At 56.5% G+C, this 14,132-nt stretch overlaps 1 protein-coding gene across 1 annotated transcript in view; it reads right to left on the bottom strand.

The window, feature by feature from the left end:
• The window catches only part of RPTOR (regulatory associated protein of MTOR, complex 1), a 448,104-nt gene that overhangs the window by 73,439 nt on the left and 360,533 nt on the right, over positions 1-14,132 (bottom strand). The window contains exons 14-19 of the mRNA XM_011967646.1: positions 13,270-13,344; positions 10,270-10,335; positions 9,783-9,974; positions 8,547-8,687; positions 896-1,027; positions 76-180 (exon numbers count right to left, since the gene is read on the bottom strand). Of these exons, the coding sequence (XP_011823036.1) occupies positions 76-180; positions 896-1,027; positions 8,547-8,687; positions 9,783-9,974; positions 10,270-10,335; positions 13,270-13,344 (711 nt within the window). The remainder of the gene's footprint in view (positions 1-75; positions 181-895; positions 1,028-8,546; positions 8,688-9,782; positions 9,975-10,269; positions 10,336-13,269; positions 13,345-14,132) is intronic.

The raw sequence follows: 14,132 nt of genomic DNA, 5'->3' as shown, positions 1-14,132 counted from the left end.
CTCCCTCCCTCTGGGAAAGAAGGAGAAAGACAAGTTACGATGGGCTTCCAGGCGCAGGCCGGCATGTCTTCTGACACTCAGCAGCTGGGACACTCGGTGACGGCAGCTGCTACCTGTGCTGGAACGAATGTGAACGCAGGAGCTGCGCAGCTCAGGGAGACTCAGACGTGAGCGGAGGCTCTGCGGGATGGCACTGGACAAACGACAACCGCTTGTCGCTCTGTGGATATTAAATTACAAAAGACAACGGGGAGAGGCTGGTGGCTGCGGCCTGTCCAAGTGCACACGAGGTGCGTGGTGACGTGGGCCGTGAGCTGTTCCCCGGGAAGCCGCAGCAGAGCAATGGCCGGCCGCACTCAGTCTGGCTCACCCTTCTCCCTTCCTGGGCTTCCTATAAGCAGTGAGGCTTCACTGTTGATGACAAGCCTCTGCATGGCAGAGACGGCTGTGTGGTAGGGGAGGGGCTGCCAGCAGCCATGAGATAGGAACTGTACTCTCCAGTCAAAACGACACGTGTGAGAAAGGACTCCTGACGTGACTCACCGAGCCACGGAGCCAGCAGCAGTGTGATGAAATGACTCACGGCAGGAAGGCGGCCCCTGCGCTTTTCTGCAAAGCTCCTATTGCAGAAGTTTGTCATACTTCAAGGTTTCCGTGAGTTTAATTTCCAAAAAGGGTAAAAAGAAAGGAGAAATGTAAGAGGGTCAGTGTGGCCCTCTTTCCTGTCCTTTCGAATCTGACAAGTGCCTAAAAAGATGAGAAACACAGGGACCCCTTGCGGAGGGATCTGGGAAACCTGAGCTTAGACTCTGCGAGAGTCAGCAAGCGGCCAGCAGTCCTGAGACTGGGCCGGGCCTGCGCTAGAACCGCCAGGCCAGGTGCTCAGCGGGTTCACAGGAGACGCCGTACCTGTGGTCACTGGAGAAGGCAAGGGGTAGTTCTTTTCCTCTTCTATGAACTGCAGGGCCACGGTGCAGAAATTGCTTTCGTACTGGACCACGAGATGACTCAGAGCCACCACCAGCTCCTGCCGAGAGGGAGACGGGACAATAACACTCACTGGGGCCGGAAGATGACTGAGGGCAGCAGTGAGACGTGAGTCACCCACAGAAAAGAAAGGTTAAGACAAAAGCGTGCTGTCGGCGTCAGAAAAAGGGACCATCCCTTTTCGAACCCAGAAGCCTTGAACAGCAGTGCTGTGGAGACGGCAGGCCACCGGCTCACGGGGGAAGCCCAGGACGCCTGCCAGGATCCTCACCACCGCTAGATGCGCACGACGCATGGGGGTCTCATAAGGACACGGTGAGTCACAGGACTCCAGACGGGGAAAGGTAGGAGGCCTCACAGCCTCTCGCTTACGGTCACCACTGGGACCCCGGCTGAAAACGCCGCTTTAGATCACACCCGACGGCTGGTGGCCTTTCTGAATCTGAGCACCCCAGGGCCGAGCACAGCGGACAAGCTGAAGCCTGCTCTTTTCAACACACGTGAAACTTTTACTGGAAGACGTTTCTAGTCCCTAAGAGGGAATGGGAAAAGTTGTGGAACTAAAACATCATCTTTAGGCCCAAATGCCTTGGTCCAGGGAAACAGACACAATTTGCCTCTGTTTTAGGACGGTTCAGTGCTGTGACAGGAACAGCTGGAGATCCTAGAAGTCACTGGGAAACAGAAAGGGGATGTAGGTTTAAAAAACAGAAGGAATGCTTTTTTCCCTATGACAACTTTCTCTGCCTTTTTTTTTCTACAAAGAAAAAAGATGGATTCTTAGCAGAAAGCCAAGTGCTGCGAGAGGACCCCTCGCTTGCTGCGTGATGCTCCCGTCTCTGCAGCGGCAGGATGAGCGGGCTCTGGATGGGCGCCCACCAGAGACCAGGGTCTTCTCGTGGCCGCCCACTCTCCGTCTACACGCTCTCTGTCCATGCACTCTCCCACCCCAGCTTTACACGCCCTGGGCTTCCTCCTGTCGTGCTTTATGGTTTCCCTGATGCTGGCCCCTCACTCTCCTAGCTCCAGGCTGGCTGTCCAGCTGCCGGCTCTTCACCTGCACCCCAAACTCTCCCTGGCCTGTGAACTGTGGGCACCGTCTACTTTCCATTCAGCCTGCAGCGCCCTCTAGATTTGCGCCGATGGAACTGCAAGTCTCGCACTGCTCAGAATGGAGCCCTGGCATCACCCTCCACTTGCCCCTCCCGCCCTGCTGGGCACCAAGGGCCGTGGCCCAGTGTGCGTCTTCACCGCCATGGCCCACACCCGGTTCTGGTGCTCATCTCCAACTGCCTAAGCCACTGTCCCAGGCTCCCGGACAAACCACAGAACCCCCGCTGCCTTCCCTGTGCAAGAGGAGTGAGGCGCTGCCCAGACGGGGCCTCCGACAAAGCGAACTGGGCCCCTTCCAGAGAAGATCAAGGCTGCACCTGTCTTCAGAAAGTACCGATTTTTTCCCTTTCCTTCTGACATCAGGTGAGAAAAGCCAGAGTTGGGCCCTGGCATGGATTAACGTGCACCGAGGTGGTGGGCCTTTCGATTCAGGGGAGGTCAACAGGGGCCACGTCCATTATTCAAGGGGAACATCCAGAGAGCACTCACTCCCGAACACACATCCTGCTGCATACGGGGGCCTCGCTCGGAGCCGCACAGCCTGCTGCAGATGGTGGGCCTTGCTCTGGAGGCTGCTGCCTGGCACACAGCAAAGACTTCTCCTTTGCGTCAGACCCTTCCTGCCCTTCCTGAATGGAGCTGGGCTCTGACAGCAAGACACACACGGACCGGCCTTCTTTGGGATATTCGTGCAGAACCCATCAGAGGGTGTGGCAGACGGGCTCAGCCAGGGGTGTGGGAGCTCCCCTCTCTCTCAGCTTTTGCAAGATGATCTTGGCTGGTGTTGCCACGTGACCCCTTCCTCCTGGGGGCTCCCCAGCAGCACACAGACGGCCATGGGCTCCACACTGACTAGCTTTCCAAGGTCCTCTGACCGGTCGCTTGTCAGAGCCATTGTCTGTCCTCCTAATCCCTGGCTGGGGCTGAGCAGCCTGCCTCGAAGGGGCAGCTTCGCCTGGACTCACACTTTCACCTGTCAGCTCAGCCCTTCCTGTCGGCTCCCCACCTTCGGAGTCCATGCGTGCTCCTGGAACCTGCTCCTTCACGGCTGGCCCCTTCAGTGAGGAGCAAGTCTACCCTTCTGTTGCTCAGACCCAAACCCCCGGGGCTCCCTGTCTTCCTCTTTTCTCCACCCTCTCCACCTGCGAGCAAGTGCTGTGAGCTCTGCGTTCAAAGTGCGCGTCTCTTCCTCCCTGCACCATCCCTGCAGCTGGGCGAGCGGCCCTTCTGATCTGGGCAGACAAAGGCGAGGTCCTGCCTCCAAACCCCTCCAGACCGCTGATGGTGAACAACAAGGCTTGTGCGTGGCTGGGCCACCTGCCCCACCGCCCTCCTGGCCTCTTGTACCCACGCCCTCTGATGGGTATGCCCCCTGCTCTGGGCCCCTCCCTGTGGCAAGGCCTCCCTATGCCCCCAGCCCCATCCATACTAGCTCTGCTCAGCTGCCACCCCGGCCTACCACCCTCATACCCAGCCCCTCCCCCAGCTGCAGGAACACTTTCTTAAGAGAAGAGCTAGGGTTAGTGCCCTGCGGGGTCACTGAGGCCCAAGCCGGCCCAGCACGCAGCATGTGCCTGACAAGTATGTTCTGGGTGAGTGCAGCCCTCCCTGCAGGGGCGAAGTCTGTAACACATGGGTTACTTTCTAACCGTGAACTGGTGCCAGGACTCAAGGACATCTTGCTTGGGCACATGCCCTGCCCCGCTGGGGACCCACGCACCTCCCGGTGTTGACACAGCTGGACTGACCATGGGCTGCCGGCCCACCTAGCCTCCGCCCCTTGCCCACCTGCCCTGAGGGCCACCCACTCCACATTTCCAACAACACGACACCGGGTGGCTAATATTTGTCTTGTGACCTGTGCTCAGGCATCATAAAACTCAGCTCCTGTGACCACGGCAGGCCCGAGCAGCACCCTGGGAAGCATCCTGGGAGGCCAAGGCCTGGGATTACAGAGTGGATCCCGTGAGCCCAGGAATTTGAGGCCAGCCTGGGCAACACAGCGAGACCCCATCTCTACAAAAAAGAAAAAAATTAGCCCAGTATGGTGGCACACGCCTGTGGTCCCAGCTACTCAGGAGGCTGAGGTGGGAGGATCACTTGAGCCCGGGAGGCAGAGGTTGCAGTGAGCCGAGATTGTGCCACTGTATTCCAATCCGGGTGACAGAGACTCTGTTTCAAAATAAAATAAAACAAATAAAATAAAATAGTATCCAAATAGTCCCTATTTCCTCCTGAGGCCATGACAGGGAGTAAGCCCTGATCCAAGCCCTGCTGGGCCCGTCCCTGTGTGCGGCTCCTGCCCAGCCCGGCCCCACAGAGGCTGGGGTGACACTGGGGGATCTAGCCCCACACTCCTGGCCTGGCCCTTCTTGACGAGGGAGGGGTGGCTGCTGACTGCAGGTTTTGTGCTTCACAGACAAGCTGAAGTTCAAAATAATTTGAGGGCTAAGCTGAATTTGCTGACTTTTAAATTTTGTCAAGTAAGCTCATTAAACAAGACAAACAAACTTTGGGAGGCCGAGACGGGTGGATCACGAGGTCAGGAGATCGAGACCATCCTGGCTAACACGGTGAAACCCCGTCTCTACTAAAAAAAAAATACGAAAAACTAGCCGGGTGAGGTGGCGGGCGCCTGTAGTCCCAGCTACTTGGGAGGCTGAGGCGGGAGAATGGCGTGAACCTGGGAGGCGGAGCTTGCAGTGAGCTGAGATCCGGCCACTGCACTCCAGCCTGGGCGACAGAGCAAGACTCCGTCTCAAAAAAAAAAAAAAGAAAAACAAGACAAACAAAACCTACTTGGCTGTCACGGTCACCCCACACAGGAGAGGACGCTTCCATTACTATCAAAAAGGAGGATGGCTGTCATGGTCACCCCACACAGGAGAGGACACTTGCATTATTATTAAAAAGGAGGGTGGCTGTCACCTTTTTGGTATCCAGTACACATTGCTTCTATGGAAGAGCAGCAGTGACACCCTCCTCCCTCCCGGCCCGGAGGGCGGCAGGAGCTGCTCAGCCAGGCCGGCTCCCCGACCCCAGCCCCACAGCAGGCTCAGGACAGGCCCTGAGGAGAGGCCGCGAGAAGGGGGCCGGCTCCATACCTGCCAGGCTCCTTGCTGCTTGTGCCTGTGCCCAAGTCCCCTGCAGAGCACCGTTCCACTCACGGCGGCAAACAGGAGAGAAAACCAGCTGTGGTGCGGCAGGACTCCATGACGAGGACGGAGGCGCACCCCCGGAGCTGGTGCACCCCCTGAGTCGGCCACTCCCCGAGTCGGCACACCCCAGAGTCGGTGCACCACTGGAGTCGGTGCACCCCCCGAGTCGGCACACCCCAGAGTCGGCGCACCCTCTGAGTCAGCACACCCCGAGTCGGTGCACCCTCTGAGTCGGCACACCCCGAGTCGGCACACCCCAGAGTCGGCGCACCCTCTGAGTCGGCACACCCCAAGTCAGTGCACCCTCTGAGTCGGCACACCCAAGAGTCGGCACACCCCCCCGAGTCGGCACACCCCAGAGTCGGTGCACCCCCTGAGTTGGCACACCCCACAGTCTGTGAACCCCCAGAGTCGGCACACCCCAGAGTCAGTGCACCCCTGGAGTCGGTGCACCCCTGAGTTGGCACACCCTTCGAGTCGGCACACCCCCCAAGTTGGTGCACCCCCCGAGTTAGCACACCCCACAGTCCGTGCACCCTGAGTCGGCATACCCCAGAGTCGGTGCACCCCTGGAGTCGGTGCACCCTGAGTCGGCGCACCCGATTCGGTGCACCCTCTGAGTCGGCACACCCCAGAGTCAGTGCACCCCCGCAGTCGGCGCACCCCCCGAGTCGGCACACCCCCAGAGTCGGCACACCCCAGAGTCGGCACACCCCGCGAGTCGGCACACCCCAGAGTTGGTGCACCCTCCGAGTCGGCACACCCCAGAGTCAGTGCACCCCTGGAGTTGGCACAGCCCCTGTCAGCACCGTCCCCAGAGTCAGCGCACCCCCTCAGAGTCAGTGCACTCCCCGAGTCTGCATGCCAGTGCAGCCTGCTTGGGGAGGCCTCCTGGTCACACGTGAGTGATGGTGTCTTTCTCTGACTCCTCACTACCCTTCCTCCCTCCAGACATCACCCTGCCAGCTGAGGGTATCGGCTCTGTTTGCTGCTTCTCCTGCTAGAACACAAACCCCCTGAAGCCGGGAAGCATCTCAAGTGCCTGATGTGGTACCCAGCGCGGGGCAGACACCAGAAAAATATTTGCTGCAAGAGTGAACCCTGTTAGATTTGTAAGAATAGATCACTTATTGAAGGCACATTCTTGACAGCTGGAGCCTGGCACTCACAGCTCCTGACTTCAGCCTCACCCCACTGCCCCTCCTGCCTGCTCAATAGTCCGGCCACGTGGAAAGAAGGTGGCCCTGAGCCCCTCCATCTTCCCCACGCCTGAGCCTCTGGCCACTCAGAAGAGGGGTGGCCCTGAGCCTCTCCATCTTCCCCATGCTTAGGCCTCCGCACACGCTCCTCCCACTTATCCAGCCCCTCCTGGGTGACGTATGACTCACCCTCCATAACCAGGTAAGAGCTGCCCCTCCACAAAAGCCTCTGCCTACCCTCTTCCCGCTCAGACGCAAGCACAGGCCCAGCTCTCAGGAGCTCCAGAGCACTCCAGGCAGCACTTCTCCACAAGGCTCTGGTGTAATGACTGTATCTGTATCTGTCTCTTTGATTAGACTGCATGCTCCTGGAGGACAGGGGCTGTCATCCCCCTCCACACGCCCTGCCCAGCGTCCCCGAGACAGCTGTTTCCCGGTCGGCAGCACCTCCTCTGAACCCCATGGTATCCTCGCAGGCCACATCTCCAGCATGCAGGTTCAGCAGGTGGCCGTGCAGGCGAGTGAATGCCGAACCACTCCCAGTGGAGGGTGAGCTTCATCTCAGTGCCCCAGCAGCCAGGACCACACCACGGGACACAACCCGGGACGGACAGCCAGCCACAAGATGGCTCTTGGGGAACGCCTCACAGCTAACGTCCTCTCTATTTTCACATTGTTTTTGTAAAGAAGAAACAAAGCTTTCCTTACTTTAAAAAGAATTTTAACAGACAAACCGTTGATTTGCTGCTTTGATCAGTGATGTCCACCAAAGGTGATTTGATGTGGGAAAAAGAATTCGGCAGGGGCCGAGAGAGGCCAGGTTCAGAAGCCCGGACATGAGGAGAACGTGAAGATAACAAAGTCAGAACCAACAGAAAAGGCTCGCCAGAATCTTACTTCATATTTTCAAGATTTCAGTAGAAAATGTCGCATCCTAATGACTTGGGCTAATTCTAGAAGGGAATGCATGATAGAACGTGCCTCTCCACGCTTCGTCGGTCTGAGGGAAACCCGGCCAGATCACGTCCCTCCCAAGTAAAGCGGCAGCATCTGCTCTCCCAACAAACAATCCCCAGCCCCTGGTCCACGGCCCGTCTCCTGATAGAGCCCATCTCCCAGAGAGACTCACACACAGCCCGCACAGGAACGCGCGAGGGGAGACACAGACTCCCCGCCCAGAAAGCAGCTCTGTGCTCCGGCTGTCGGATGAGTTCTCTGCAAGAGCAGCCTTCGATCTCACCAGCAAAGGAGATCGAGAAACCAGTGTCTTCCTAAACGCCCCTTTTGCGCTGGGGTGGGTGGGGGAATTGAGGGTGTGTGGAACCAACTTTTTCTAGGGGTGTGAAACCTTGGACAATCATCAGTGATGTTTCTACATTTAAACAGGTGAATAAGTTTTCAAGTTTATAAAACTGTTTTGGCCAGGCACGGCCACTCACGCCTGTAATCCCAGCACTTGGGAGGTCGAGGCTGGCGGATCAGGAGATCAGGAGATCGAGACCATCCTGGCTAACACGGTGAAACCCCGTCTCTACTAAAAATACAAAAAACTAGCCGGGCGTGGTGGCGGGTGCCTGTCGTCCCAGCTACTCAGGAGGCTGAGGCAGGAGAATGGCATGAACCCGGGAGGCAGAGCTTGCAGTGAGCCGAGATTGTGCCACTGTACTCCAGCCTGGGCGACAGAGCAAGACTCTGTCTCAAAAAAACAAACCAAAACAAAACAAAAGTGCTGACATACGTGGGGTGTGGGGGGACCCAGTACACAAACCTTCCCGCCACCTGTGGGCGGCTGCGTCTCTTTGGAACTGCAGTGGTGCCTGTGTGTGTTGCTCCCAGGCAGGAAGGAGATTACTACACAAGCTGCCGGGAGGCGCGACCTACTAAACGCCTTTACATGAAGCAAACACACGGGTGTCTGGTAAAGAAACGCATTTTGGAGAGAATGAAACATGTAAAGATCTGCTCTCGAAATGATACACAGTGGAAACTGAGTGCTCCCTGCTGCAGTCAGGGCCACGCGGGTTTGGCCCCAGGTGTCGCGGGGTCTGGCCTGGGCGCCCTGCTGCTGCCGGGCTGGGGGTTCACGCACCTTCCGGACCATGGGGCTCCCGTCGCTGACCAGCTGGGCCAGCATCATGGCCACGTTGTGGTCAATGGTGGTGGAGTGGTCCGTCCTCTCTGCAGAGTTGCCCACGAACGTGCCAAGGGCAAAGACCGCCGCGCAGCGGACCTGCAAGACAGCAGGGGGTCACACGCACGTCCCACGCTGGGCCATGCTGCAGCCTGCCTTTCTGCCAGGGCTGTGTGCAGGTGAATCCAACCCCACAGGTGCTTGCTGAACAGCTCTCCAGGCCCCAGGCTCTCCTCGCACTGCCAGAGAGGCAACAGGGAAGGAGGTGGGGGGCAGCAGGGGCAGCCGCCCAGCTCCAGGGGCGGATGGCCAGGCTGCAGAGGCGGGAGCTGCATTGCCCCGGGAACTGAAAGACCAAACCAGGCGCCAGGGAATGTGCTGACGAATGAGGCAGGAGTTAGAGGAGGGGGCTGGGAGGGGCCACAGAGCGTGGGAGGGTGGAAAGAGGGGAAGGTGCAGGCACTCCTGGAGGCAGAGGGGCGTGGGGGTCCCGGAGTGCACCAAGCACACAGGGCTCAGCCAGGGGAGCGACACCATGTGGTCCTGGGGTTCGGGGACCCTGGCTGAGTCCCTGCCTCCGACACCATGTGGTCCTGGGGTTCGGGGACCCTGGCTGAGTCCCTGCCTCCGACACCATGTGGTCCTGGGGAGAAGTCACGGTCCCTGACCTGCTTCCTCAGCTCTAAAAATGAGCAACACCCTGTACCCTGCATAGGCCAGGGCGAAGTGAAGAGTGAAGGCAATGGTGCGTGCAACTCCCAGAGTTCCAGCCTGCGGCCATTCTGTGGGCGGCGCCCCGCACCTTCCCCAGCTGCACCAGGCACGAGCCACTGGCCTGTCTCCTTCCCCGTAAAGTGGAGATCTAGTAGTCCTTGCCTTGCAGGCCGCGGTGAGGACACAGAGCGGCACCCAGAGAGTGAGCACGTGACCCCTGCCTCTGAGGCGCCCTCCGGGACCCCCGCTTGCAGCTGTGCCACTGTCCCCGGGAGTGCAATCTGGGCCTGGGTGCAAAGTCCCCAGGGGCATGGCTCTCCTCTCACCAAGGTTCCACGGTCCTACTCTTGTTAGTGCGCAGCCCTGAAGTTCCCGGACATGGGCCGGCCACACCTGCACGCGAGCAGACCTCTGCCTCCCCCCGGGAGCTCCCGCAGTCGGCAGCCAGGAGGACCGGGCTCTGAGCCCCGCCGGACTCACCTCGGGAATGGGGTCGGACAGGAGGCTGTAGAGCTTCTCGTGAGCGCTGTCCCTCACGCCGCACCACCTCGCCGAGTCGAAGTTCTGCCAGATCCTGCCGAGGCAGATGGCCACCCACTGGCGCAGCAAGGGGTGCGGGTCGTTGAGCTGCTCCAGGCAGATGGCAATGAGGTTTCCCTGAAGGCAGGCTTCCTGCAGAGGTAGGACCACAGACAGGTGGGCCTCTGCCTGCCAATGGCGGGCACGTGGTGGGTGCCTGTGCGGGACGGTGGCGGCCACCCGTTCTCGGGAGGCCTTGATATGCTCAATTTTCCCCATTGTAAATTCCTGATTCATATTCACCCTGCAAATGGCTGGCTAGATGAAGGGCCCGAGCCTCTGCTGGACACCCCCTCGCCTCCACGTGGCACCACGTTTCCCAGTGGGCCCAGCTCCTCTGCAACGTCAAGGGTGGGCTCTGGAGGCTGGGGGTGGCTGGGGTGCTCACCTGCCCCGTGTTGTAGCTGTTGACGATCACGGCGAGAATGAAAGCCGTCATGGTCCTGTGTTCGGCCTGGAAAACAAAAGCCAGTCTCGGTTGTCTCCCCTCAATGGAAACTCTCATTCCCAATGCCCAACAGCGTGATCCTTTCTCAATCTTCACGATATGCGTGGCGCATAATTAAAGTAACGAGAGCCAGCTTTACTGCTGGATTTTGAGTGGACTCTACAAAAATGAAAAGCCATTTTCAAAGGCCTGAGAGTTCTGGGCTCCCCTCCCAGAGTGAAGAGACCACTCCTTGGAAGGCCTAACACTGCAGGACGGGCACAGACCTGGTGGCTGTCTCGTCTGTCACAGGCCAGCCATGGCTGTCGGTATGAAGCACCCGGACCTCACCTCCCCAGCCTGCCCAGCACTCTGAGCACACGGTCCTGCAATCAGGGGCTTTGGCAGCAAAGGCATGGAGGCAGCCCTCTAACTGTGTTTCACTGTTTTCTCCTTTCTGCTCTTCTACTGTGACTCATTTTCATTCTCTCCTGTCCTCTGTACCTCTGCTGACCTGGAAACCAGAGTCTATTTGTAAGTTTTTAGTGGTGCCTTAGTTTTTTACGTGCACACCGCACGGTCTAGTGCGTCCTACGCTAGACCAATAATCCAATAATCTTGGATTATTGCAGGGCTCCCAAGGTACCCAATTCCTCCTCTTGTTTGACCCTCCAATTTGCCATGAGTATTCTTCATTTTTGCAAAGATTTAGATGTGCCAACACGTTTGCCAACTTCTTGGCTTTTTGCTGTGTCCTACATCTTGCTTTTCCCTCCTGGTTCCGTTTCCTCCTCGCTGACATGCGGTCTTTCTAGCCATCGTCTGTGGGGTTCGGAAGGAGTAAACTGTTGGTGTCTGAATGCTGCTTACTGCACCCCCATTCCTGAGTGGTGACTGAGCTGGGTGCGAGTGACCCGACCACGGCTGCTTTCCTCTCACGCTGAGGGCTCCCCATCCCCTGACGAGAGCTGCTGCTGATGAGAGGTCTGCTGTCGGGGCCAGCGCTGTTTCCTCCTTCGCTGACAACGTTTGTTCTGGGAACTTTTAAGGTTTGTCTTTATGCCTTTGATATTTGCTGTTTTCATTATGATGTGCCTGTGTATGAATTTGTTTCTCTTTAACCTTCTCAGGATTCATCCTGCTTTTAAAATTGGAACTCTCCTTTCTTCAAATCTGGAAAATTCACAGCCACTATCTAATCAAAAACCGCTTCTCCACTTATTCTCCTCTCTCGTTCTGAACCATGCTGGCTACATGGTGAGCGTTCCCAGCCCGGCTCTTAGCCCGGCTTTCATATCTCCTCGCTCAGCTTCACGGACGGCGCTCCAGGTGGCTCCTTCACGAACCCTCTTCTTGGCTGGCTGTTCTGTGATTTAATTCATCTCCCGAGTTTTCAATAACAGTGCATGTCTTTTCTTTTTTACAGCTTCGATTTGTTTTTTCAGATCTGCTTATGAGTTTAGAAAAATCAATCACTTCTGAGGATGAGTAGGAAGCTCTGAATATTTTCTCGTAACAGGCACAAAGCGCTGAAGAAACAAAACAATGGTTGACGGTTTGACAGAATCACACCAAATTCTTTCCAGTTAGTCATTTAAGAATATTTATATGATTTATTCACTTAGTGGAGACAGGGTCTCACTCTGTTGTTCAGGCTGGAGTGCAGTTGTACAATCACAGCTCATTGCAGCCTTGACGTCCCCGGGCTCAGGCGATCCTCCCACTTCAGCATCCTGAGTAGCCGAGACCACAGGCGTGCGCCACAACCCCCGGCTAATTTTTTGTAGTTTTGGTAGAGACGGGGTTTCACCATGTTGCTCAGGCTGGTCTTGAACTCCTGAGCTCAAGCAGTCCACCAGCCTTGGCCTCCCAAAGTGCTGGGATTACAGGCATGAGCCACCGCACCCAGCCTCCTTTTCACTCTTTCAAACATGGCTGTCTCCTCAAAACTTGCACAGGCTGGTGGCTGAGGTGGGGCCATTCTTGTGAGCTTAGCTCACTCTCGTGCCCAAGTCGCCAGTGGGCATTCTTCCTCACTTCTTCATGTGGGATTTGCTTTCTTCCTTATTCTTAAGAATGGGAAGTGATGGGTTCCAAAACTGACATAAAGTATAAACTTTAACTGCCTGTGATGATGTTTCAAAACAACACAAAGTGCATGTACCATTTACCTTTTGGAAAACAGTCCTGTTTGTTTTCTGTGTTTTAAAAAATCCTTTAGCTTAGAAAACCAACTAGGGGGTGAAATTACATACAAAAGTTCCTTTATACAGCCAAAGCCACCTACCACTGTGGAAACTAGCTAATATACTTAAATATTCTGGCAATATTAAGTTATGGTAAAGAATTATTTAGGATATATCTATTTTGTTCTCATTACTAACCTGGGAGCTAGAAATAAAACATTATGAAACATTTACAGAATAACTATATACCCTATTCATGAATTACTAATTTTTAAACAATTTAATACAATAAAATATACTGAAAATGTAAACTTTCGAACAACCTTCTTTCCTTCCTTTCCTTTCTCCCTTCCTTCCTGAAACGAGGTGCTTTGATATCTTGTTGTGTTCCAAGACCTTCCTAGGTGCCGGAACCATCACATTAGAGATGTGCGAGCGCTTGCTAGTCTAATGCAGTGGACAGCAGGGAGAGTGGATTTGACTATTTTGCAAAGTGCCAGTGAAAACAGACTAAAATAAACCAAAACAATCCACGTGTCCGGGTTAACTGCGCTGTTATTTAGAGACAGACACGAAACAACAGCTGCACTCATGGTGCTGAGCAAAGGGCCGTGTCTAACGTGAAGCAGTTGCTGACCCCGCGGACGTGGCCCCTGCTGTGACCCTTGACCTTCCTCCTGTAGCCCCCGTCAAAAGGCCCCACCACAGTGCAACATGTGGGCAGAGGCGAGTGCTGAGTCCCAAGCCCATGGAGAGGGTGCTGCCCAGTCCTTACTGGCATGTAGGGGTCCGCCAGGACCGACAGGAAGTACTTGTGGCCGTTGTCCTTCACGAGGTCCGCCTGGCACGACTGGAGAGAAAGAGACAGAGGAGAGGCAGTGAGTGCAGCGTCCCGCAGATGCCTCAAGCTTCTCGTTGTGCATGAACAAATGAGGGCATGGACTTCTTAGACCTCAATTATTTCCTCCTCTCAAGCCCAGTTTTCATTTGAAAAACAGCTGCAGCGGCGCCTTGGCTAAGGGGAGGGATCCCACAAACGCCCAGAGGAAAGCAGCTCCCAGACATTCTTTCACACCGTCGGGGTGCCTGCTGGGGAGCGTCCTGCAGCCCCTGACTGCACCCCACTCCTCTCCAGGCGGCCCACTCTCTCCCTCTGCCCTCCACACTGGAGCACATCCAACCAGCACTCACTCGGACCCAGCCTGTTGGTGCAGACCCGGCCCTGCTCAAGCTTTTCTTGGGGGTTTGCTTGGACTTACAAAATGCTGAAAAGCAATCGTGTGTGAGGCAGTAGCTCCCAGTGGTTTGTGTGCAGTTCCACTTGAGCAGGTGCTTCCCACTGGCCCGACTCACCTTCACAGGCAGGCCCCAGGTGGGAGGTTTCCTGGTGCTAAAGCCGCTGTCAGGCAGGGGACCTTCCCACGCTTCAGGCCATTCTGTGCCTGTCCACACAATCACAGACACATGGCCATGGCTCGCCACAGTCGTGAGGACCTACTGTGTGCTACCAGCACTCGCAGCCTTGCGGCCACGGCTTGCCACGGTCATGAGGACCTACTGTGTGCTGCCAGCACAATCGCAGCCTCACGGCCATGACTCGCCACAGTCATGAGGACCTACTGTGTGCTGCCAGCACAA

Source organism: Mandrillus leucophaeus, unplaced genomic scaffold (genome assembly GCF_000951045.1).
Source record: "Mandrillus leucophaeus isolate KB7577 unplaced genomic scaffold, Mleu.le_1.0 Scaffold1, whole genome shotgun sequence".
In the NCBI taxonomy this organism is placed as follows: domain Eukaryota; kingdom Metazoa; phylum Chordata; class Mammalia; order Primates; family Cercopithecidae; genus Mandrillus; species Mandrillus leucophaeus.
Note: the sequence above shows the minus strand (reverse complement) of the source record. Positions and strands in the feature narration are given on the sequence as shown.